This window comes from Brassica napus, chromosome A8, assembly GCF_020379485.1.
Source record: "Brassica napus cultivar Da-Ae chromosome A8, Da-Ae, whole genome shotgun sequence".
NCBI classification, from domain to species: Eukaryota; Viridiplantae; Streptophyta; class Magnoliopsida; order Brassicales; family Brassicaceae; genus Brassica; species Brassica napus.
In genome coordinates this window covers 13,697,310-13,721,949 of record NC_063441.1, presented here as the reverse complement: position 1 = coordinate 13,721,949, position 24,640 = coordinate 13,697,310, and the positions used below count along the sequence as shown (strand labels likewise).

At 32.9% G+C, this 24,640-nt stretch overlaps 5 protein-coding genes across 5 annotated transcripts; 1 reads left to right on the top strand and 4 right to left on the bottom strand.

Annotated features, from left to right (window-relative positions):
- Positions 1-18: 18 nt before the first annotated feature.
- Positions 19-1,992, bottom strand: LOC106405751 (L-galactose dehydrogenase-like). Its single transcript, XM_013846291.3, has 5 exons — positions 1,752-1,992; positions 1,363-1,591; positions 991-1,290; positions 384-512; positions 19-280 (listed from the first exon to the last, which is right to left on the bottom strand). Exons 1-5 carry the CDS (start codon positions 1,910-1,912, stop codon positions 149-151), a joined length of 951 nt encoding a protein of 316 aa, XP_013701745.2. The 5' UTR covers positions 1,913-1,992; the 3' UTR covers positions 19-148.
- A 15-nt stretch (positions 1,993-2,007) lies between these two features.
- Positions 2,008-5,082, bottom strand: LOC106405750 (LL-diaminopimelate aminotransferase, chloroplastic). Its single transcript, XM_013846290.3, has 10 exons — positions 4,884-5,082; positions 4,538-4,614; positions 4,331-4,398; positions 3,914-4,030; positions 3,668-3,730; positions 3,377-3,481; positions 3,239-3,289; positions 2,819-3,139; positions 2,540-2,746; positions 2,008-2,452 (listed from the first exon to the last, which is right to left on the bottom strand). The coding sequence occupies exons 1-10, from the start codon at positions 4,964-4,966 to the stop codon at positions 2,159-2,161; spliced, it is 1,386 nt and encodes a 461-aa protein (XP_013701744.2). The 5' UTR covers positions 4,967-5,082; the 3' UTR covers positions 2,008-2,158.
- Positions 5,083-6,737: 1,655 nt separating this feature from the next.
- Positions 6,738-11,219, top strand: LOC106405368 (pathogenesis-related protein 1-like). Its single transcript, XM_048738871.1, has one exon. The coding sequence runs from the start codon at positions 7,494-7,496 to the stop codon at positions 8,004-8,006; it is 513 nt and encodes a 170-aa protein (XP_048594828.1). The 5' UTR covers positions 6,738-7,493; the 3' UTR covers positions 8,007-11,219.
- A 765-nt stretch (positions 11,220-11,984) lies between these two features.
- On the bottom strand, positions 11,985-15,884 carry LOC106406806 (aspartate--tRNA ligase, chloroplastic/mitochondrial). The gene is made up of 15 exons (XM_013847542.3): positions 15,502-15,884; positions 15,218-15,361; positions 15,032-15,141; positions 14,822-14,933; positions 14,659-14,730; positions 14,466-14,557; positions 14,243-14,363; positions 13,956-14,078; positions 13,545-13,740; positions 13,268-13,455; positions 13,106-13,177; positions 12,916-13,014; positions 12,750-12,830; positions 12,619-12,676; positions 11,985-12,378 (listed from the first exon to the last, which is right to left on the bottom strand). Exons 1-15 carry the CDS (start codon positions 15,850-15,852, stop codon positions 12,209-12,211), a joined length of 1,989 nt encoding a protein of 662 aa, XP_013702996.2. The 5' UTR covers positions 15,853-15,884; the 3' UTR covers positions 11,985-12,208.
- A 654-nt stretch (positions 15,885-16,538) lies between these two features.
- Positions 16,539-19,294, bottom strand: LOC106404797 (inositol-tetrakisphosphate 1-kinase 2-like). The gene is made up of 9 exons (XM_013845469.3): positions 18,922-19,294; positions 18,054-18,135; positions 17,929-17,961; positions 17,701-17,821; positions 17,523-17,615; positions 17,329-17,448; positions 17,010-17,242; positions 16,842-16,926; positions 16,539-16,755 (listed from the first exon to the last, which is right to left on the bottom strand). The coding sequence occupies exons 1-9, from the start codon at positions 19,098-19,100 to the stop codon at positions 16,664-16,666; spliced, it is 1,038 nt and encodes a 345-aa protein (XP_013700923.2). The 5' UTR covers positions 19,101-19,294; the 3' UTR covers positions 16,539-16,663.
- Between the last annotated feature and the right edge of the window lie 5,346 nt (positions 19,295-24,640).

Below are 24,640 nucleotides of genomic sequence, written 5' to 3'. Positions count from 1 at the left end.
AAGAATTGAACACATCAATAATGAATGCGATTATGCTGTGATTTGTTTAAAACATATCAACCAGAACTTACATTGTTACCGACACATTAAGCATTCCAAGAAGCAAAAACAGAGTTTAGTGTGAACAAAAAAACAAAAGCAAGAGCTTTTACTTGTGATCGACTCCGCTTGGCCATGTCAGATTCTTTATAGGCTCGAGAATAGCTTCAACCTCGGATAGAGTTTCCTGATCCATACCCAAACCTTCAAGTTCTGTAAATGCTGTAACATTTTCTTCTACCTGATTTAAAAAAAAAAACACACACACATTGTTTATTTTCTTAAATCTAATTCCTGCATGATATATGGAACATTTTTGGGACTTTGATAGGAAAGTTATGTACCTCTGAGACAGAGCCCATCCCAACCAGAACAGATGAAATCGCCTTGTTTGCTAAGCTGTATTGCAATGCTAACTTTGTGATCTTCTTACCCTTTGATTTACAGTGAGCAACTGCGAATTTGCACGCAGACTACAAGAGACATTAAAAGCAACAAAAGGTTTTTTTGAGTATCATATGTAAGAACAATTTGCAAAGGAAAAAAACCAAAGTAAAAATTAGAAGAACAAAACGAACACCTAGAGATTAACTCAAGAGCATCCCCTACTCTACCAAACCTCAAATCAAGCAAGGATTCTAGAATCTGTTCAAGCCTCTACTTAGTACTCATCAAAGACCAATCGATATGTTGATTGTACCGTTAGCTAAGCTGAAGGTTTCCTAGGCAATCACTGTTCTCTCTATATCACAGTGTTAGTTCCAATTAAGAAACTGAGGAATTGTCAGCCTAACCATCATGCGTTCACTCTACATAAAAATAACCTTTCTATACATGCTGCATAACAGTGTTCGAACACTATCACTGAACTCTTTCTTATACGGTATGTTTCAATACAAATGCTACAAAAAATGTTAACAAGAATTGCATTCTTTTCAAAAAATGTCAAACCTTGATCTCAGGAGAGGCAGGGTGCCATTCAGGAGGACCTTGTTCCGTAAAGAGACCCATTGACAATGGAGAGGCAGTTATCACACCCACTCCTTTGCTCTTAAAGTAAGGTAACATATCAAGCAACGTCGAATCATTTATACTGTAATGGCAGTATGATAATATCACATCGATCGTCCGTGGAGGCACTCTATCAAGAACATAAGTGAATATATTAAACGGAAGACCGGTGATACCAATAAACCGTATCTCCCCTTCCTCTTTCAGTTTCTGGAGGGTGGGGATCGTTTCACTCACAATCTGTCAGCCATGAAACAACAATTATCAAATGTTGACACAGACAGTAATAAACCAAGAGAGAAAGAAGTAAACCTGATCAAGAGACCAGAACTCAATGTCATGGCAACGAAGTATGTCAACATAATCTAGCTGAAGATTCTTCAAGCTCTCCTCGACGCTCTTTATTACTCTCTCAGCGCTGAAGTCAAAACCTTCTTTATATCGTCCACACTTGGTCGCCACAATGTAGTCACTTCTAGGAACTTGTAGAGCCTTGAGTGCCTTACCAAGCACTTTCTCAGAAACTGTTCCTCCATAATACCTTCAGACATACATGGAGAATCACTCAGTTGAAAGTTTCCTTAAATACTTTGATGTAATCTCATCTGAACGTTCTCTCATCATCAAACAGAAGAAGCAAACTGTATGGAAAGATGATTATAAATGTCTTGAAGAGGTGAAAGAATAGAAGAAGTGATTACGGGGAGGTGTCGAAGAAGTTGACACCGTGTCGGAAAGTCTCACGCACGGCGGCGATGGCATCAACTTGAGCGACTGGACTGTAATGACTTCCGAGCGGAGATGCGCCAAAGCCAACTGCGCTTACCTTAAGCCCTGTATTCCCGAGAGGCCGAAGCTCCATTGTTAGAGTCAACGAAGCTTCTAAGAATGCAAGAAGACAACTGCTTTAGTTCAGACACATTCGTTTCTCAACTAACGATATTTACGAAAATACGCTTTTCAGACCAAACTTAACTAGATTTGTTCTTCAAATGATTGAAACACTTGTTTTTAGTTGCTACAATTCAAGAAAACAAAGGAGACGATATTATTATTTCAATCCTGGTTCATTAAGGAGGATAACGCTGATGAATGATTACAAGAATCTTCATTTGTAAAGCTGCTTGAATCTTCGACACGCCTCCAAGATGTTCTCTCTGTGACCAAAGGCGCTAACACGAACAAACCCTTCACCTCCTGGTCCAAACCCACTCCCTGGAGTTGTAACCACATGAGTCTTCTCCAGAATCTCAGCAAACACATCCCATGAGCTTTGGTTCGGGAAGTGGACCCAGACATAAGGCGCGTTCTTCCCTCCATATACATCATAGCCAAGAGAAGTAAACGTGTCGATGATTATGTTTGTGTTTTCTTTGTAGAACCCAACCACCTTCTGCATTGCCTGCAATGTTTAAGAAAGACAAGAAAAACTATATTACTTGTGGGAAAATGGTTAAGTTTTGAAGTCTATCTTTAGCTAAAAGCTAACCTCAAGTCCTTCTGGTGTGAGGCAAGCGAGAGCACCAGCTTGAGAGATGTTAGATGCACCATTGAAACAAGTGCAGACGATTCGATTGAAGTCTTTTGCGACAGGGAAGCCGTCTGAATAGAGAAGCTGTTTCGGGATCACGGTCCAACCAAGTCTAACTCCAGTGAAACCAGCATACTTACTGAAGGAAGCTGTCTCCATAGCCACCTGTAAAGGACAATGAAGAAGGTTGTTAAGAAAATGGACCTTTTGAAAGTTGTAATCAATCATTCTGTTTACCTCCTCTGCTCCAGGGATTTCGAAAATGGAGCGTGGGTTATCATCAGACATGTACATTGCATAAGCTGAATCATACACAATGATTGATCCGTTCTTCTTTGCAAACTGTACTAACTGAGTCAGCTGCTCCCTAGTGGCAGCTGCACCGGTAGGGTTATTTGGGGAACAGAAGAATATTATGTCCGTCCTGCCAACAGTGGAAAGGTCTGGGAAGAAGCCATTCTCTGGAGTGCATCTCATGTACTCTATGTTCCCATACTTTTGCACATCTGTGTTATATTGTCCTGTCTGACCCATAATAACACTGGAGTCTACATAAGCCTAGAGAAGATGAGAAAAGCAAAAGTTAAAATGTTATATACTGAAGCAAAAAATAGACAAGACTACAACTGCAGTTTGGTTTCAGATCTGCGCAATTACCGGATAAGAAGGATCCTGAACAGCAACTGTAACATTGGAACCAAACATAACCTGCAACAAGTGGGATAAGGAAACAGATGCTCAGTTCTCCTGATCTTGTATCTTAGGTAAGAATGAACAGTTATGAGTTAAGCAAACCTGAAGACGTGAGATGTCACATTTGGCACCATCAGAAACGAAAATGTCATCTTCCCCTATGCCAAGGCCACTGTAGTAAGTTTTCGCAAGAGCAGCTCTCAGTGGCTGTTCAAATGTGTGAGATTAAGGTTTAGTTTGAATAAAAAAAATTAACAAATGAAGCTATAAGAGGTCTAAATTAATTTTATCTTGCATTTAAAAGAAGTAAAAGATATACATAGTGAAACTGAAGTTGCAAATGACATGATAATAAAACAATGCATAAGGTGGCAATTAAGGGTGCGCACTGACCTTTGCACCTTGTTCAGCACCATAACCGCTGTATCCCTCTATTGTGGACAACTCATGAGCTTTCTGTCACAGAGGAAAAAGACAGAATCAATCTCTAGGATAGTAATATTAAGTTTTCATTGTTAGATGGCAGAAAAGTTCTCCATCAAACAAAAATATAGAAAATGTGTTATCTTTTGTCAAAAGATGAACTACACAATGCATATACTAGGGCAGTATTAGTAAAATCAGTTAAAGGTACTGTACCTTTGCCATAGCAGAAGTGATGACTTCTGGAATAGGCTCAGTTGTGTCGCCTATTCCAAGACTTATAATTTGCGCATCTGGGTATTTTAGCAAGTGTGCGGACCTTCTTCTTGCAATCTGTTTGCATTTTCCAAAAGAAAAGAGCGTCATATACAAAGAAAGAAAGAAATAAAGAAAGAACAGAGAAGATAGTTTAACTTATTGCACATGTAACCCAATGAATATGACATTGATATTTTTTTTAGATCACTGCAAACTTATGTGTACTTGCCTACTTGGTATCAACATTTTATTTGTCACAAGAGCTAGCAATGCTTGTTTTAGATGAAGAAAAAGTTATACTGAATGAAAAACATTCATTTAATAAAACAAGTATCAGAAGATCTTAAGTAAACAAAGACAGAAACAGATACAAACCTCCGGGAATAAGTATCCAGCCTGAAGTTTTGACATGTTTTGATTCCGTGACACATTTGTCTTATACTCTACCAAAAATCAAAACAAAATCAAGTAAGACACAGTATTTTGAAGCAACAGATAAAGAGTCAATAAACCATTATATAAATAACTAGAGGAAAGAAAATGGAGTTATGTTTTCAAAAGAGCAAGAACAAGAAGAGTTACCAATCTTATCTTGTGGGGTAGCAACGCATTTGCACGTATTGACCCGTTTTGACATTGGTAAGCAAGCATTTCGAGCTCTGAAGCAAAAAAGCAACAAGAAAAAGAGATCACAAAACATTAAAAAAAAACAGAAAACTAGAGAAAAACACGAGAGAAATGATCACAATGTTATACACTGTTCAATGCCCAAACAATCCAACAATTGGTTTCTATAAGATTTAGTTCAAACTCATCTTCATTCATTACACCACAAAGCGCACACGCACAAATAAAAAAAAACTCATCTTTATCGTCCTGAGAGTTCATAAGCGGTAAACAGAGAGGAAAGAAACACAAGTTGACGCACCTGAGATTGAGAAGTGAAGGGGCTAAGAAAGTGGAGGAGGACGAAGAGATCATCGAGGAAGTTAGTTGATGAGTCGACGACATCTTTCACACTTGGCTCAGTACAGTAGAGGAACAAATTTGCAAGAGGAGATGAGGCTAAAAGGAACGTGTTTTGGGTTCAGACAAATAAAAACTAGGGCTTTCTTCGGTTTGGTCCGAAGGGAAAGCACCAACCGGTTTACTCCAACAATTCTCTCTACCAAACCAAAATAAACCGACATACTCCTCCCAATCCGGTTCGAATGGGATTGAAAGGTGCGTATATTAGATGATTCCATCTTTGAATCACTTGTCTTGAGGTTTAGGCTAAAGGTTTAGAAACCCTTGGCATATATAAATAATAAATTATAATATATATATTTGAGTTTATGGTTTAGTGGTTATGATTTAGGATTTAGTGTTTGTTTATAAAAAAAAAAGGATTTAGTGTTTAGGGAGTAAGGGTTAAGAACTTAAGAGTATTGATTTAAAGTTTAGGGCAATTTAATCTTTTATTGTTAAATGATTGCTATTATTTTTCATTATGTGATATTTTGTCATAAAACCTTTTTAGTGTTGTTAATGAAATTTGTTCGAATATTATTTCATCACACCTTAGCTATCAGAAAATTAGGCGATTAATGAAAGAAATGGTCGTTGAACCAAAAATACAAGTCAGTCTTTTTTCTTAAAATATGTAATCCACAGTTGAAACTAATAATTTTATAGATTGTGTTCCATCACCTTTAGCTGTCCGATATAGTCCTCACTATCAGCTCTACACGAAGCCGGCCTTTTGACCAAACCAAGGAAGCACATGTCTGGCACTCTAATAAGTTTAGTTTTTGTTCGCACAGTACTAATACTTCGAATGCTACGAACCGTCCCGCTTCGCACCGCAGTTAATAATAACAAAAATCTTTACATATACCATATATTTATATATTTTTATACCTATTAAAACCGCACCGCAGTTAAACTGCTTATCCCGCACCGCTCAAACCGCAATTACCATTCGAAACCTAAAATTGTCTTTTAAACCCTTGTTCAGTTTCGATTCTTCATGAGTCCACTTTTTTTTTTGTCTGGTTAATTATACTATTACAAATTATGAGAAATATTACATAGACGATATTACAGTCGACAATTTTACCTGCCTTATGAGGATTCACGCCTGACTGCATTACCCTGAGTAGCCCTATGAGATCCATTCCTGACGGTACTCCTTGCACCATGCTGAAAATCTCTTGTAAGCAATTTCTCTAATTTTCTGCATAATTCGCCTTCTCCGGGAATTGAAACCCAGAACTCTTTCTGTAGAAATTACGTTGCCTGGGATTTGAACCTCAGACCTGGGTGTAGAAGCCTTTAAACCTTGATCACTAGGCCACGGTGCTTCCACATGAGTCCACTTTAGATTAATCTTTTTTGCGTTTTTCTTAAAAGGTGGCCAAATTAATTTTTATAGTCCCTAAAATTTAAGGGTCATCTCTATAAAATATTCTTTTTTTTTTGCGCATCTAAAAATATTTTCAACTCATTGCTACTTTTACTTTTATATATTATAATAATATGTTTTAACTCATCTTTGTTTTAAAATTGCTATTTTCTATAAATATAAAGACAAAAATAACATTCTTTTATTATAGAATCATACTATTTCATTTTCACAGTTGTTCCTCAACTTTCAAACTTTCATAGTTTTAGCTAAAACAAATATTTTGTAGAGAAATGCAGTTTTTTTTTTTGTAAAATAAAATCACACTTTTGTTTATATAATAGTCTTTACAATTTAGTTTAAACAAAATCAAAATTTTATAAAAGAATTGCAAAAGTTAAAGTACATAAGGTTAATTTTCAAATTTCACTAAATAAAAGGAACTTATTATAAAATAAAAAAAACTTTTAAAAATATTTATTTTAAGAGATAAAAATACGTTAAAAGAAACACATCTCTATTTTATAATTACTCTATTTTAAAAGAAAAAAAATTAAGGGAATACATTAGAAATTGTCTAAAACCCTAAATATCTTGCGTACATCAGTTCATAGTGTTTGGAAAAACTTCTAGTCAATTGAAAAGTTGACGCAAACCATAAACTATCATTTATATACATGTAAAATTGTAAACTTTTTTTTTTTTGCTAAAATAAAATTGTAAACTTTCTAAAAGCATTAATCACAAACACACAAGAAAATCATCTCAAGTTATACTTGTTCCATATATATACATATATATTGTTCCATACATATTGTTTATACGACAAACAAGTCATTAAAATGTTTCATAAGGTCATCCTCGTACTTCAAATAATTAAGACAACAAATTTAAGAGAAATTTAAATTCTAGGAATATAATTCTTAATGAACTGGCCAACTATATGACCGAAGACGCATTCTTTTCTAAGTTCTAACTATTTTTTTTTTGTTTTTCTAACTATTTAACAATATAAATTTCACAAGTGATAGCTTCGGAAAGTAAAAGAACATTTCACAAGTTTCCCTGCCACCTACTATATAACTTGGTTATAATCCTCACTTTTAAGAAGCACCAAAACTTAAAAACTCTAAACGTTCAAAACAAAAAAAGATGAAAATCTTTATCCAATCTCGAAACCTAATCTTGGCCACGACCATTTTCCTCGTTTTTATTGCTCCCATAAAATCACAAGACAGACCAGAAGACTTTTTGGCAGCTCACAACGATGCACGAGCTGCGGTTGGGGTAGGTCCTTTAACGTGGGACGTTCGGGTGGCTCTTTATGCCACTACCTATGCGAACCAGCGTAGAGGCGACTGCGCTTTGAAAAACTCGGAGGGGCCCAATGGCGAGCCAGGGCCCTATGGCGAGAATCTCGCTTGGAATAGTGCTAGCATGTCAGCCGCTGAAGCAGTTGAAGCGTGGGTTAACCAGAAATCTGACTACGATTATAATTCCAACACATGTGCTGATCCGTTAACAAAGTGCTTAAGCTATACTCAGGTTGTTTGGAGAAACTCGGTTAAGTTGGGATGTGCAAAAGTGAGCTGCATCAGTGGTGGAACCTATATTACTTGCAACTATGATCCTCCCGGTAACATTGTTGGCCAGTGGCCTTACTAAAAGGAGATAACCTATGATCCCCCCTCCTTTGAATATGTTTCCAAGTCTATGTGTTTATTGTTTGTTTCTATGCTGTTCATATATAAGCTAATAATGATTGGTTTGTTTGGTCCGGTCGTCTTTTGTACCATATTTATGCGTGTGTTTCTATAATGGAATAAGAAAACTGCAATGCTACGGCATGCACTTGCTTTGTTTGCTATGTAGTATGTACAAGTCTCCTTTTTTTCAGTTGTGATAATATGCCAAGAATTTCAAAATCGTTAGCTGCATTTTGATGAAAGCGTTTCCAAACCATTAGTTGAATCCTTTTTAAAGAGTTTCCAAACGTTTAGCTTAATTTTTATTTTCTCTATAATATGTTTTCTAACATAGATCGATGTACCGTTTTCATTTTGCTGTTTTTTTTTCTAGAAATACATAATTCTGAACTAGCTATTATTTCATCACCTTGGTTATCGAGAACTAGGCGATTGATGGAAGAAATCGATCTTTGAACCAAAAATACAAGTTTTTTACTCTAAAATATATAATCCACAGCCAAAACTAATAATTTTAGAAATATTGTTCCATCCCCCCTAGCTGTCCTAGATAGTCATCACTGTCAGCTCTACGAACATATATATCACCTCAGTTAAAAAAAAAAAACATATATATCACCTTTTGCACATCTAAAACCGAGCCCGTCTCAAACATAAAATGGGTCATGTACTACACAAATTTTGACACCTATTTCTTTATACAAATTTTTTTTTAACAGGATCCTAAACTAAGCTGAAAAAAGTTAAAAAAAAATGGACCCTGTGCAAATGCACCTCCAGCACTGGGCCAGAGCCGGACCTGTCTAAAAGCATAGATAACGTGCGTACATTTCACAATGTTTTGAGAGAAATTGATTAAAATATGCCGATTACCACTTCTCAAAAAAAATTTTTAATCAAATACTCTAACATTTGTGTTTAGGATTTTTAGTATTTAAAGGTGTGATTGGGTTTATTAACTTTTATAAATTATTATTTAATATTTATAAATGTTTTAGGAAAGTTATTTTAATATTATCACAGATTTAAGGTATATATGAAAATAGCTATCTTTCAAACAAAAGTAAATTTGAAAATTGGCAGCTAACTTAGGATAAAGTTAAAATTCTCCGAAGTTTTGAAATTGTGTAAGTTATAGTCAATTGAAAACGTGACACAATGAGTAATCTATACTATTATTTGATAAGTGAATTTACTTCCTTGTCATATTTTCCATGATCTTAGTGAATTTGTTTAGTTGTCATATTCTCCGTGATTTTAGGATAAGTCATTAGTTTAACTTATAATATTATTTAATTTTTTTATTTTAATATATAAATTTATCATAATATTTTAAGATAATTAATAAATATTAACCTATTCTACCTATATATATACTATTATTTTTAAAATTCTAATATATAATTATTATGATATTTAAAACATTTAATTAAATATATATTAACAATTGATATTAATAATATCTACATATAGTATCATAATTATGTTAATCTTATATTTAGTTTATGGTTTTAATGACTATTATTATAGCCAATTTTCTGTTTTTTATTGAAAATATTGTTCAAAATACAGATTATTATAAATTTATATATAAATATACTAATATATTTTAATTAATCGGTTTATTCGGTTGGATGGGTTAATATCCTAAACCATGTCCATATACTAGAGTTTTCAAAATAACACGCATTTGGTTTATTTGATACTACCAAATCAAAACTATTTACTTCATTTTGGTTCGGTTTTAAATGGTTCAGTTTTACCGGATTGAATACTTCTAGGCTATTGTTATTTTGTTAACATTTTATAGGTTATAATTAATTATAATACATTCAGTCCAAATACAATAAGTATTTAATTTCAAATCCAAGTTTCCTAATTTGATTATTACTATAGAAAATATTTTTGATCCAAAATCCACATCCCATAAATAAAAATATGAAACAAAAGAAGGTAATTTAACACATTGATTACCAGTATGAATATTGAAGTTTTATAATTTTAATATTAATCTAAATTTGTATCGAAATTATTAAAAATAAATATTAGAATTAAAAATTATTAGATATATAAATATATTAGTCTGCACATGGTGTGGGACATCAACTAATTTTCCTATGTTTTGATTTTGTGTAAGTTATAGAAAATTCTCCTATCTTTGAACCAAAAATAAAAGTTTGGTCTCATTAATTGGAATTAGAAAATACATATGTTTTATTAAAAAAAGAGAGCAGGTTGACCCTAAAAAAAAAGAGCAAAAATAAGACGATATATCAAATGTGTACTACTACCTGCTCAATCAACAAATATATTTCTTAGACTGTTGTGGTCTTGATCCATTGTCTAGTCCACTTTGACCACTTCAAGAATGACTCATACACATATTAAGTTTTCAATGCTGAAATCATTCTCTTACAAAGCATCTTAATCAGATTAATTGAATATCTAAGGATACTAATAACGGAAGTTTCTCATTGTATTTCGTGGAATTACTTTCTGAAAAAAAAGTAAGAGAAATATGAAAAACGGGTTTTAATTTAGATACTTTAAAATTTTGCTAGAAACTTCCATTCTGTAATTGTACAAATTTTCTTTTAGTTTAAAATTAACCTACTTATTTTAATATAATTATTCGTTATTATTTATTAATATTATATTATATTAAAATATTTCTTTTATCAGTGATCATGCCTTTATAGTTCTATTTAATTTTAGGTTTTGTCATCTAAAGATTTTTTTTGTTTGGAAATGTATATTTTTGTTATAAATCCTTTTTCAAGACATACAAGGTTGTGCTATTATAACCAGGAACAATATCTACGTACTACATCTACATAGAGGATTCACCATTCCAAACAAAAAAATGACATGTTTTTTTTTCCAAAATTATTTTCAGTTTCACGATTACAAATTTAGAATGAGTTCTGATAATTGAGGATATTTCAAAAGATTACATAATTATCACAGCAAATATTTTTATAAAATTTTGTCAATAATTGTAAATTAATTCCCCAATAAATAAATAATAAAATGAGGGAGTAGTCTTCGCTTGACCTTAGGGGTGGGCACTTTACCCGATATCCGAAGTGGCACCTGAACCCGATCCGAAAAGTCCGAACCGAAATCCGAACCGAAATAGCAAAATACCCGAACGAGTATTGAATAAGGAGAGATTGGATACCCGAATCCGAACGGGTAATACCCGAACCCGAATGGATATCCGAAGATAACCGAACACATGTATAATTAACCTTATATTTCTAGTTTATATCTCTCATTTTATATAAAATATTTATATTGATACTACACATACTTTAAGTTCATATGATGTACATACAATTACGGAAAAAATGATTTGCTACTCACTTAAAAAATGCATGTCAAGTTTTTTATTTCAAAAATTAACAAAAAATTACATCCAAAATTAAAAAAAAATAACTAAATTAATGCCTTTTTAGTTTTAAAATGTTATGTCCAAATCTATTAATCCTTCAATCTATTATAAATAAAAACTTAGTTAACTGAAAGTTAAATTTTTAAATACAAAAAACTTGAGAAATAAAAATTTTAATTTTTTTTTCAAAATCTAAATATCCGAAGCCGATCCGAAATAACCGAATCCGAACTAAAAATACCCGAACCCGACCCGAAATACAGAAATACCCGAACGGGTTCTACACCTCTATACCGAAATACCCGATCCGAACCCGAACGGGTACCCGAACGCCCACTCCTACTTGACCCTCTTCTGTCTGGGCCTTGCCAATGTCCTTTGCACTCTTTCTTTTCTCCAAAGTTTGCCCTCTTTGTTCCCTTATTATAAACTCTCTCTGTAGATTTATCGAAGCTCAGTCTGTTTTCCCTCTCTCTCCACCCGTAGGAAGACATGAATATCTGAACAAGATCCACGTGTTGTAGTATAGATAAGATACATCAATAATCAGCAACTCAAAAAATTTATTGTGGGTAATTTTTTTATCTTTTATGTTCAAGTGGGAACTCTTCAAATATCGTTTCAAAAAGTAATATACTAATATCCATACAAATTTCTGTAAAATCAATAACCAATGGTGTTAAGGATATATAGAAGATGTGGACAAGAGGTTTGCCTCCGATATACTATTATTACCACATCTCTACTTGATCATCTTCTCAGAGCTATTATTTGGTGCGGATGGAGAGATCTTGGAGCTGCTTTGGATCGACTTCAGAGGGAGTTCTGGTTAAGGCACATTGCGCTGTGGTTGTCTTTGGGAAAGCTATTACATCCCTTATGGAACTCGCACCTCCCAGCATCATCACCATCCTATCCAATCCATAAGCAATTCCACCTGAAATAACATATCAAATACTAATGCTTCATCAACCATGCTTGAACAATCTTCTTCAGCAACAGCATCATCACAAGAGTGCCATCAAGTTATTGAACAAAGTGTCAGACAAATTTAATCCCATTTTTCCTTAAAGATCCAAGGCAGAAAGTTGTCGACGGGTTGATTATGGTGTACGTTAAATATCCCGACACATGAAAGGACACGTTGAATCAATGAAGCCTGTGTAAATTTACATACCATGAGGAGGAGCACCCATGTCAAGAGCCTCCAGAAGATAGCCAAACTTCGCTTCAGCCTGTTTGCAGGGAAAAGAAAACATGAGACAAGGCTTACAATCTGTAGATGTCAATTTAGAAAATGAGTCTCACTTCTTCAGCTGAGATGCCAATGATCTCCAAAACCTTTTCTTGGACATCCCGCTTATATATCCTTAAACTTCCTCCACCAATCTATTATAAATTAAGACAGCGTATCAAAGAAATCTCCCAAACCATTGTTTCATAAAAAAGTAAATGGCCAAGCTGTTTTGTTTACCTCGACCCCATTGTAGACCATGTCATAAGCGAGAGCTCTTGCAGAAGGTAAGTCATCTATATCTTCAGGCCTAGGAGCTGTGAATGGATGATGTAATGCCTGAAGAGAAAAGGTAATTTCATATTAGCAAACAACATATTTGGCCATTAATCTCATCTCATGGAAGAAATCAGATTAAGAACTCACAGACCTCAAGCCTCTGCTCTGGTTCATTCCACTCGAACATTGGGAAGTCTGTTACCCACAGAATGGAGTGCTTGGACTAAAATATAATAAACATGATAACGCATTAATCTGATAAACTGTCATTAAGAAGAAAAAAAAGAAGTGACTAGCCAACTGAGGAACTTACATGGTCAATCAAATCCATGTCATGGGCAACAAAAAGTCTTAACCTGTCTAGGGTCTTATTAACAGAAGTAACAGGACCCACTCCAAATAAAATAAGATCACCAGGCTTTGCTCCACATTGTCTCACAATGTTTGCTTTACCCTCAGAGTCTAAACTAGACACTAATGCTGCAATTCCCTCCACCTCGCCTGCATCAGAAGTTTGGACCTAATCAGCGCTGAATGTTACTATAAAAGAATGACAGAGATATAGCAGTAGGCATGATATATCTATTTACCATTATCCAGGACCTTCAAGAACGGTAGACCCTTTGCTCCAGATTTCATTGCTTCATTGTAAACATCTCCTTTTTTGAGAGCTGAGTTTGAATATTTTTTAGCACCCAAAGGCACACATAGTACTTTAATGATTCCACCGCTTTCAAGGGTCTCCGTGAAAACCCTGAAGGACGATCCTGTGAAAGCATTTGACACCTGCAATTTCAAAAACTTGGGAGTTTAAACATTAAAATAGACTTCACAGCTTCTGTACAAAATATGGAAAATAGCTCTCTAACGCACTACCTAAGTCAAGCTAAAAACCAGCATAAGCAATTATGTCCTTGCAGGAAACAAAAGCAGGCAAAGAGATATTTATATACTTCTTTGTAACAGTTAGCTAAATAACCAAGATGCAGAGATAATATTACGTCTTTCAACTCAAGATCAAATCTTGTATCTGGTCTATCTGAACCATATCGATCCATTGCATCAGCATACGTCAGTCTTGGGAATGGATCAGGTAGCTGTATACCTTTGATCTCTGCAAAGACCTGCACAAGAAGTTTCAAATAATAAAAAAGTGCTGGAGTTCACCAAAATATCACTAAAGTGAAGAGATTCACGAAGAAAATGAGGAACAGAATTACAGGACGTAAAACACATTACGAAGTAACAAGATTAAAACATCATCAACATAGCTCAATGGAGCCCTTACCTTACGAATAAGATCCTCATTCAGCTTGAGCATGTCCTCCATAGGCATGAAAGCCATTTCCATATCAAGCTGAGTGAATTCAGGTTGCCTATCAGCTCTTAGATCTTCATCTCTAAAACATCTGATAAGTACCAAAGAAAAATCATTTGCATGATGCGCCACGTATGCTAGGGAGTCTTATTCTAGACCATGCTTTAGAGCCAAAGATCATATTCATACATACCTTGCTATCTGGTAATACTTGTCAAACCCAGAGACCATTAACATTTGTTTGAAGAGCTGAGGACTTTGGGGCAAAGCATAAAATGTTCCTGACTTCGAAAGAGACATTTGATAGAATCAGTCTATAAACTATGATTAAAGCTTCTTCATTCTCTAAAGCGAATAAATCAAGATAAAAAGAAGTACAAATGCACCTGAATTCTTGAGGGAACCAAATAATCTCGAGCGCCTTCTGGAGTTGATCTAGAGAGTATTGGAGTTTCAATCTAACACAAACAACAAACCAAGATGAAAAACAAAAACTAGGTAAGACCAAAAGAACTGTGCAGACCCTCTTTCAAATGGAGAAGGAAGTACCTCAATAAACCCATGCAAGTCTTCTAGATACCTCCTAATCAGTTTTACCACATTATGGCGAAGAACAATATTATTCGTCATCTGCTGACGGCGTAGATCAAGACATCGAAACCTACCAATAAACAAACAAAATCCAAAAGCATCATTTAAGCACTTGGAGCTTCAAAGCAAAAAAAAAAGACCAACCATGAAAGATAGCTAATATTTCACCTTAAGCGAATATCTTCTTTAATCGAATCTTTTGTCTCGTCAGAAGTAGTAACGAGGAAGGGAAGCTTTGACCTCACAGGATTCAATATTTCAACATGCTCTGCAACTACCTAATGCAACAACCTACTAACTTTCAGAAAGACCAAAACATATAGTGAGCTGAATGAAAGAAGAGAAAGCATATACCTCAACAACTCCTGTTTTCATTTTCTTGTTGATGGACTCATTTGGTCTAGCACGAACAGTACCTTCCACTGAAACAACGTACTCAAGTCTCATGTCATTGATCAAGCCGTGCGCCTCAGGAAACTCATCAGGAAGCGTCCTAACCTAATAATTATAAAACTCCCGAAACATTAACAAAACATAAAGTCCCAAAATGAATTGAACCGAACACAACTTAAGTGCATTGGTAAGAAACTTTCTAAATACTAATTACAAAGTGGGAGACTTTAGTTGAGATGGAAGACCTGGACAATGCCTGTATGATCTCTAAGGTTAAGGAAAGTGAGACCTCCGTGGACTCGGTGGAGGGCGACCCACCCGCAAAGGTGGACTCTTTTTCCAACGTCTTCGACTGATAACTCACCGCAAAGCTCTGTGCGAGAAACCCACCTGAGAAGAGACGGAGGAAGAGGAGGAGGAGGCGGTTTCACTACGGAGTCGATGGAGGTGGCTGCGGCGGTGGAATTGGAGAAGGTTCTTCGGGTTCGGGGAAGTGGGTTTCTTAGCTTGGGTAAGAGGAAGAGAACGGCGGCGTTGGCGGTGGCGGAGAGGAAAAGGGAAGGTCGGAGAGGGAGAGTTCGGAGGAGCAGAGACATTGTTGGGAGGAGAAGAGTAGCTAAGAGATGAAAAGGTTTAAGGATTGCGTTTTAGAAACAAAGAGTTGACGAAATCAAATTTGATTGAACCGGTTTATTTGGTTTGGTTTGGTTTATGTAACTAACCGAAATTCTGTTGGCCATACTGATTTTGCCTCGTATGTCATGTCCCATCCCATTCAAGTATGAATCATGTTTGGTTAATAATAATTTGGATTCAACTAAATTTATCTATGCCAGATATCTATTCTGGATCTGAACTCATTCGATTCCAGTCAATAATATTTCGATCATGTCAAAATAAAAATAAAACTAAATATTTGAAATATTTATTTATGTTTTCACTATTTATTTGGATACTAATTTCAATTTTTAGATCAAGTTTTTTTTTTTGGTTTTTCAAATTTTTTGAGTATCTTTTGGATTCATTTCCAGTTTGGATAATATTCGTAATTCAAAATACCATTTTACATAATATATATTTTGCAGATTGAATCTTTAAGTTTCCTTGCTAGTGTTTGGTTCAGATTTCGGGTTCAATGACAATTGCGAAGGAGTAAGGCCTAATATTGATGATGACTTTTTGTGGTAAAATGAATCCTATAGCAATTTTTTTTTCTTTTTTTTTTTTCGAATCCTTAGCAACTTCTCTAAAACGTTTTGAGTTGTTGAAAAAATACTCAGAATCACTAATCAAAACTTGTCATCTCATAAAGCTTCCAAAAGGGATGAGAGCTAATTCTGTACAAATCCATCATTAGTTTAGTCATTATACTTTTCTCACAGCTCCTTGCATGAGTTCAGAGGCTCTTCATTTACAATGTCTCTTCTTCTGTTTGGCTTGCGCCATATCGTGGAAGAAATCTACAAAAACTTGCTCATAATCTGGCATCTTTGCATAACCTGTAAATGTAATTTCAAAGACAATAAGTTCATCTATCTGACAAAATCATATTCACACTACGTACAGAAAAGCTTCAAATACAAACCAGGAAAATAATTGATGTCAATAACATAAAACACGTTCTTGCTCCCATGTTCCCTGATCATGTCTATGTTGAAAAGCCGAAGTCTCTATTCAAAACAAAGCATCAACAACTTAAAACAAAACAGACTTGATTGGCAAAAAAATGTGAAGAAGCAGCAAGTTTATATACCAATAAGATTCGTAGCTCTTTTGCAAGGGCCTCTAGGAAAGGCTTTGGAGGTAGCTCAGCAACACTAGGGTCCAAGTCAGCGTTATCGGCTGAAGCAGCAGCAGATGAAACCCTTGGGAACTGGAAGACGCCATCAACTTTGCCTTTTTCACAATTACTAATATTCGGTAGAGAGAATCGTCTCACAACTTTTATAGTATCACCCACCACAAAAACCTTGAACATAACTCCACCTTGAGACACCAAAAAGTGAATTTAGGATGCATACTATAGTTTGAGACAATTGCATACTAAAGTGTAACGTAAAACACAATAGTACCATGATTAACAAACTCTTGCAGGACCAAAGGTGGATCAAGTTCTGCAAGCGAGCGCCTGTCATAAGCTAAGAACAACTGATGTGACTTTGCAGTTCCGTCGATCCAGAGTGGCTTTGCAACTGGAACAAAGTTACAAGAATCAAGTTTGGACCAAGTTTATTGGAAATAATATATATGTTGAAATTTTTTCTACCTAATGGAAATTTAAGACCAGCTTCTACGGCTCTATCAGCACTAGATGCTGAATCTTTCAAGACAACCATTTGCTTTGGAACAAAAATGCTGCCTACAAAGATTTACCAAAATCACTTATAGAGAAATTTAAAAAAGTGGTTGATCTTAATGTATAAATAACAAATGTGAATTATTACCACTGCAATCAGACAGGTTCAAATCTGCCAAACCCTCAAGCATCGATTGTCGATTATGTATACGTTGTATTGCACCTGGAGGATCAAGCACAGTCACTTCCGGGTGTTTTTGCTGGTAATCCTACAAACATAGAGAGGCTAACATGAGATTGTCAAACAAGATATTGTGTTTGCCACACTACTCTCATTACATGGAAAATACTCTCACACCAAAAGGCAGCCGCTAACCTCAATAACATCTTGCCACTCTTTTCCTAGCAACTGCAAATGCAGAATCATAAATCATAAGATTTTTAGCAGAAATACATATTTAAAAAGGTTCAGTTGAAAGCATTCTTATAATTCTCACAAACCTTATGCAAAACGACATCAAATGGCCCTTGTTCAGAGAGTGGACGGTTCAAATCAATGGGGACAAAGCAAATGCCTTTTCTCCTAAAATAGACATACAAACGTAGTACTGTTAACACTTGTTCAAACACTCTGCTGTAAAAAGAAAAAAGCCTGAAAGCTATGGGGTGATTAGAAAGAAGCAAAAGTACTAGACCAGACGTCAAACCGACTCACTAAGAAAGATTTATCCCTGAAGTATAAAATCCTTGTTTGAGAGATTCTGTAACATGATATTTTTTAAGTAGAACCAGTCATTGTTTTAACTAAAAACACCCATGTGGGATGTGGTTGAACTATAGAATCCTTGTTTGAGATAATTTTAAGTAAGAGTTAGTCATTGTTCTAAGTTCTAACTAAAACAACCCATGTGGGTGAAGAAGATTTCCAAGCGATAGAAAAGGAAAAATATCAAATGCATTTTTTTAAAGGAGGGTAAAGTCAAACTCCAACAGAGACTAATCCAAAAGGATAAAAAGAAGGAATATTCCCATAGAAACAAGGTTCCTGATACCACAAGTATACTAGTGTAAGTCTAAGCAAGCTAAAGACAAAAACATGGCACATGACAAGACAATTGCTAGTGGCTATGGTCCTCCACAATAGAATCATGCAAACAAACAATATAGCTATACCAGGAGTAAGGAAACAAGAACCAAATCTAGTGAAAATGTCAAAGTCCTAAATATCCTTTTAAAAGTGGAAAACACATTGTCGGTTCAGTATTATACGCCAATCAAACGAACATTCGTCTCGGGACAAGAAACACATCGAAGATTGTAACACAATTTTGAAAACTATGTATGTAACATTTGTGTTATGTTTGGTTACCTAGCCAGGACTTCAAGCTTGGGCTGCAAGAAACTCTTTTTCTTCTTGGGAGTCAGAGCATACCCCACAACGAGTTTCTGCGTCTGCTCGCCTTCCATTCTTATACCACCGCATGAAAACCCTAAATCACGCCTCAATCTGGCGGTTTCGAGTTCTCCGGAAGCGAGAGTCCCAAACATTAATAGAGAGAGAGATGGGTAAGAAGAAAGGGAGATACTTTTAAGATCCCTTTAAGATTCTATCTCCGCTTACACACGCAAGTGGTGGAATTGTCACTGCCCTACAGTCTCTAACGCTGCCATAAACGTAGAAGAGAGAGAGCTAGAGAGATATGAGTACGACACTACACGTATAGGGTCAAAATTTAGAAACTAGAGATCCTGTATCAGAGAAGAATTTTGATGGAAGATTGGTTCATGTAAATATATATATACTATACTTTTTATTAATATATCAGAGAAGAATCGGGTAAATGTCATCACTGATTCTTCAAATCTTTAGAAAAATAAGTTGGTTTAAATAAATAAATATTATATTTTTTTATTAAACTAATTATCAAATTGGTTAGTGTACAAAAAAATATTCTTAATTCATTTCTTAAATAAAAGCTACAGAATTACTTAATATGATTAACATATATGTGATAATTAATGATTATAAATAAAACATATTTGATGACAATTTTGTATCTTCTCTATTTTTTTGTTTAATTTTATACTATTAAAAGGAAATAAACAATCACATTAACTATATAATTAAAAAATTAGATTTTTTTCTTATATGTTATATTTTAAGTTTTATAAAACGACTATAAATTACTAAAAATGGTAAAAATATCACACTGGAAATTTTTTGATCAATGGTTTAATTTTTTTTCTATTCAAGCAAGATAAAAATGATCATAAATCGTATGAATATGAAGTCTCATTAATATATATATACATATATATATATATATATATTAATATCATTTAAATTAAATTATATACTATATAAAAATATGTTAATTTAAAATTTTGCATTGAAAAATTATTGAGATCTTAATATTTTAATTTTGAAATTTGTATTGATAAATCTCAGATAAATTTTTGTTTGATTAACGGTTTTCATTTTTGTTACAACAAATATACAAATATTAATAAAATCATATGAGTAGGAAGTGCCAATGTTAATTATTTATATTGAAAATACTATATATATCTATGTCAATATCACTAAAAAATAATTATATATCATATAAAGTAAGTAAAATGATTGTTTTATTTATTTACCAAAAACATGATTGAAAATAAATAAAAAGGTATTTGTTTTGATTTATGTGTGTATTCTAATGTATATACTTTTATGTATATAAATTATTTTTTAAATTATTTGATTATGACAATCCCAGAAATACACTTTTGATTCTTAGATATGTATATGGAGTAAAAATAATTTTTACAGATGTCCATCTTGTTAAATTAAAACTTATGTAATTCACGGAATTCAAAGAAGAAGTTAAGAAAAAAACAAAACTCATATTAGTGAAACAATACGAAAGCACAATTTTATAAATGTAGCAAATTAAATCACTTATGGAGAATCAATAGTAAACAAATCGAGAGTACAAAACCTAATCTCTTTCGTCATTTTACAATCGATGTTGCCTATCTGGTTTTTGTGATTTGTGTCAGCCGTAAAACTTAATTTTGTTTAGTGCATATGAAGTCTTAAAAATAATTAAATGAGTTGTATTAACGTTAACTCTTCAACAACAATGATGTATTTAAGATACCAACATTTGTATTCGTCATTTTACAATCGATAAAAATTGTAATGTTGCAAAATGTTAAAACTATTTAATGAAAACATTAGTATATAAATTACTCCATGCATAACTGCAGTTTATCATCTAATATATTTATACAAGAAGATTAGATTGAAAGAGTTGCAGACAAAATAACAAAATAACATAAGTGACATTGACATGGTTGTTGAATTATTTTTGTGATTACTAGTAACAACTTTTCTAAACCTTACGTAATACTTTTACCAAAAAAAAAAAAAAAAAAAAAACCTTACGTAATACACTGTGGCTAACAGTCTCTCCAAAATCACAACACTTTTCCCACGTGAGAGAGAGAATTTTAAATTTGAAACTTTTGAATCTATACTATAACACATATTAGTGTAACTATGATTTATTGTGCAACAAAAGTGAAAGTGGTCAAATCTGATGACAAAATGTCATATCGCTTTTCGGTATTGTTACATGGGTATTCAGTGAATTTTGATTTCCAATATGTACATCCTGGAAATTTACGTTTTAAAAAATCCGATTAAATTTTTTTCAAATTATGAAATATGTAAAAAATATTGTTTGTTTTTACCGAGATAAATATTTGGTTGACATATATTTGATCCAAAAGATATATATCAAATAAATTGAGAAGGGGAAAAGAAGAAAAAAAGCAAGAAAAAGATGAAAGATGCATGGATGATACCAACGTTGAGTTGGCCTAGTGGTAAAGGGGTTGCGGCTGTAACTTCCGCCAGACTATTTACAATGCTTAGGTTCCCGGCAAAGAGGTAAAAACACTTTTTTTACACCAAAAAAAAAAGATGCATGGATGATCAAACAGCTGAAGTTGATTAAGAGTAAGAAATGTAATTTTATATAAAATATACATAATATTCTAGCATATTTATTATTATGTGTATAAACTTATTTTTTCTGTTATGTATATGTGTCCAATTTCCTCGATGTATTTGTATTTATTTTTCAAAATACTTTAAATTATAGTATTTTTGGTTTTTATTTTAAATTTTAGTAGATGTTGTGTCATACAACATTTTATAAATTTTATGATAGTATTATTTGAAATATATTTAATAAAAAGCTTATGCAAAATTATAAATAACCAAATCTAAGCTTTTAGGTTGTGATGGATAAAATTATATTACATATTCTTGTTCTGTTAAAATCTATTATATTTAAATACTAGAATTAGGGATAGATATATTAAAGCCCATAATCCCACTACTACTCCATAAAATACATAGACATACTGTTCGTAAAATTTGTTTTGTAATTTAAAACTAGATTTTAACACGCGCAACCGCGTGGATATTCATTTTCATATATATATATTCTTATTTTTATATCATTAGTGCAAATATATGTACATCAACCATCTCTTAAAATGTTTACATGACTTTTTAAACACGATAATATTATAGTTTAGATTTTTGTCATTTAATTAATCGCTTCAAAAAATGTCACAATATGTATTTGTAGGTTCTTATTATATATTTAGTAGTACTTATTTGGATTTGCGTTTAATTATTAGATGATTTTGAAAGATCAATTAACTTGAAAATTGTTTTGTATGTAACTCATATATTATTTAAATATCTTATCAAAAATTATAAGTAATAAAAATAATAAATTTAGTAAATTGGCATTTTATGACACTAATTTGAAGGTATTAGTTATTTATATAATTAAAACATAAGTTTAATTACTATTTAAATGAGGCCTGAGATGTTGAACCGAACCAAACCCGCTGAACCGAAGCAAACTGAAATTTTGGTGAGAAGCTTGGTTCCATTCAAGAGGTTTAAAAAAACATTTGGTTCTCGGTTCAGTAATTGCTTTGTTTCAGTAAAATTACCTGAAGTTAACCAAATTTTAACTGAAATATAATCGAAACTAAAAAACTTCGGTTAGTTTCGGTAAAAATTTTAAAAACCAAACTACCTGAATACCAAACCAAACCAAAAAAATTTCAGTTTAATTTGGCCAGATTTTGGTCGAATCAAACTATCCTAATTCCGTACTACCCGAACCCGCATGCCTAGTTTAAATCAAACATATTATCTTATTGAATTGGGCTTTACATAAATATAAAAAAAAATCTTACCTATTAAAAAAATTATATAGATCATATAAATGGGCCACTATATTTAAAATTTATAACTCAAGTGAGTTAAACTCTAATCTTCCAATTATCTTAAGCCAAGACTAAAAATGTAACAGAATAAGTGGCCGATTAATTGTAGGGTTAATTGAAGACTTTACTCACATGTTCATTTAAATGAGGTTATATTTATAGGAGGTTGATTAATTGTAGGATTTATTCACAGAATATTCATTTCAATGATTGCAATTAATTTTTTTGTTCATAGAATATTGTAAATCTTATATCAATTCCTATAATTAAGTAAATAGATAAAATTCTGGAATTCTTATGGAAAATCATCATTGATTTTGTATTTTGGAGTTTTTTAAATTAAAAATATGGCAACAAAATGAGGATTTATTGTATGTTAAGATAGCGATCTCTCATTTAATTAGTTAATCTTCTTTCCATGGTAAGAATTGGTTGAATATGTTAATAGTACCATATTTTAAATGTTTTTATTTATCTGGTTTATTCATTTAATTGGATTAGTTTGGTTTGGTTTTATTTTCTATAAACTTCTCATTTTAGACATGCATATATACAATGTGTACAATATATCGAGTAGGTAAGTTTCTTGAATATAAAATATTCATGATATATACAGATCAAATAAGTTGATATTGTCATGTGTATTAGTCATAAAGTAAACATTTAGTATGTGATATTGGGTATATGTATTGTCATATGTACCGTTATGGTTTTATATCTAAACCTATTTGAATTTTATAAGTATGGTTATGTAAGTATTAGTAAAGACGAATATAATCTGGTTGGATCTCATAAGAATATGTTATTTTGCTCAAAAAGTTAGAGTATGGTAATACATGTTTGTAACGTTCAAAACTTGGTTTATATGAATATACTTTTTTAACACAAAGAACATGATAAATTGTCTCCATTATTAATCATGAACCGGTTTGGTCAGAATTCAGTCAAGGGTTAATGAATTATTTAAATACAGTTTGCTAGTTTAAGCCTGTAGGGCTGGGCATCCATACTTGTTACTCGGTCAATACTTGCTACTTGACTTGTACTCGGCTTGAAAAAGCAAGCACTTGACATTGTCGAGTCAAGTGGCAAGTCCGTAAATTTTACTACTTGTAAGTACAAGTCAAGTATCAAGTATTACAATTTTTTTCAAATACTCGATCCGTTACTTATTTTATTATTTGTTATTGGTTCTAAAAATATTTATGACCTATTAAAATACTTTTTACTTCTGAAATTGTAATAAAATTATATTTATTATTCTTTAGGTATTTTATATTATTACTTATTTTGAATGGGTATATACACACTAAATCAAATTACTTGAATTGATTGAATAAAGTAACAAGCATATGGAAAAATAAAAGTACTTATTCCATGTTTAGTTGTACTTATCAGTTCTGGTACATTTAGTTTTAAAGTTTTAAACCTAAATAAATAAGTATCAAGTATTACCAAGTAATTTGCAAGTATTAAAAATATAGGCAAGTACTTGATCGGATCAAGTACAAGTACAAGACAAAAATTCTACTTAGATATTTTCGGTTGGAATTTTTGTAGTTTTAAGAAAGAGAAATTAGAGTGCATATACATCATTTCGACCATAATTTGCAAACTACCCGATCACTATTACATAAACTGTATACTTCTATTTAATACCAAAATAACCCTATGGCTCTATACACCTACATTATCCTAGCTCAGGTTTTGTGTTAGAGCTTAGATAAACTAATACGTTTTTCATTTTTTTCTGATAATTATTAATCCTCCATTTTCAAAACTAGAAA

Excerpts from the sequence above, each read along its gene's own strand:
- LOC106406806 (XM_013847542.3), bottom strand. The coding sequence starts at position 15,852 with ATGTCTCTGCTCCTCCGAACTCTCCCTCTCCGACCTTCCCTTTTCCTC. Across the intron at positions 14,934-15,031 it reads AAAGAAGATATTCGCTTAAG|GTTTCGATGTCTTGATCTAC; the intron begins GTGAAATATTAG and ends GTTTATTGGTAG. Across the intron at positions 13,741-13,955 it reads TTGATCTTGAGTTGAAAGAC|GTGTCAAATGCTTTCACAGG; the intron begins GTAATATTATCT and ends TTGAAATTGCAG.
- LOC106405368 (XM_048738871.1), top strand. The coding sequence starts at position 7,494 with ATGAAAATCTTTATCCAATCTCGAAACCTAATCTTGGCCACGACCATT.
- LOC106404797 (XM_013845469.3), bottom strand. The coding sequence starts at position 19,100 with ATGTTTGGGACTCTCGCTTCCGGAGAACTCGAAACCGCCAGATTGAGG. Across the intron at positions 18,136-18,921 it reads AAGCTTGAAGTCCTGGCTAG|GAGAAAAGGCATTTGCTTTG; the intron begins GTAACCAAACAT and ends TGTCTATTTTAG. Across the intron at positions 17,822-17,928 it reads AGTGGCAAGATGTTATTGAG|GATTACCAGCAAAAACACCC; the intron begins GTTAGCGGCTGC and ends CTATGTTTGTAG.
- LOC106405751 (XM_013846291.3), bottom strand. The coding sequence starts at position 1,912 with ATGGAGCTTCGGCCTCTCGGGAATACAGGGCTTAAGGTAAGCGCAGTT. Across the intron at positions 1,291-1,362 it reads AGTTCTGGTCTCTTGATCAG|ATTGTGAGTGAAACGATCCC; the intron begins GTTTACTTCTTT and ends CATGGCTGACAG. Across the intron at positions 281-383 it reads GGATGGGCTCTGTCTCAGAG|GTAGAAGAAAATGTTACAGC; the intron begins GTACATAACTTT and ends TTTTTAAATCAG.
- LOC106405750 (XM_013846290.3), bottom strand. The coding sequence starts at position 4,966 with ATGTCGTCGACTCATCAACTAACTTCCTCGATGATCTCTTCGTCCTCC. Across the intron at positions 4,615-4,883 it reads CCTTCACTTCTCAATCTCAG|AGCTCGAAATGCTTGCTTAC; the intron begins GTGCGTCAACTT and ends TTTTTGCTTCAG. Across the intron at positions 3,482-3,667 it reads GTGCTGAACAAGGTGCAAAG|CCACTGAGAGCTGCTCTTGC; the intron begins GTCAGTGCGCAC and ends ACATTTGAACAG.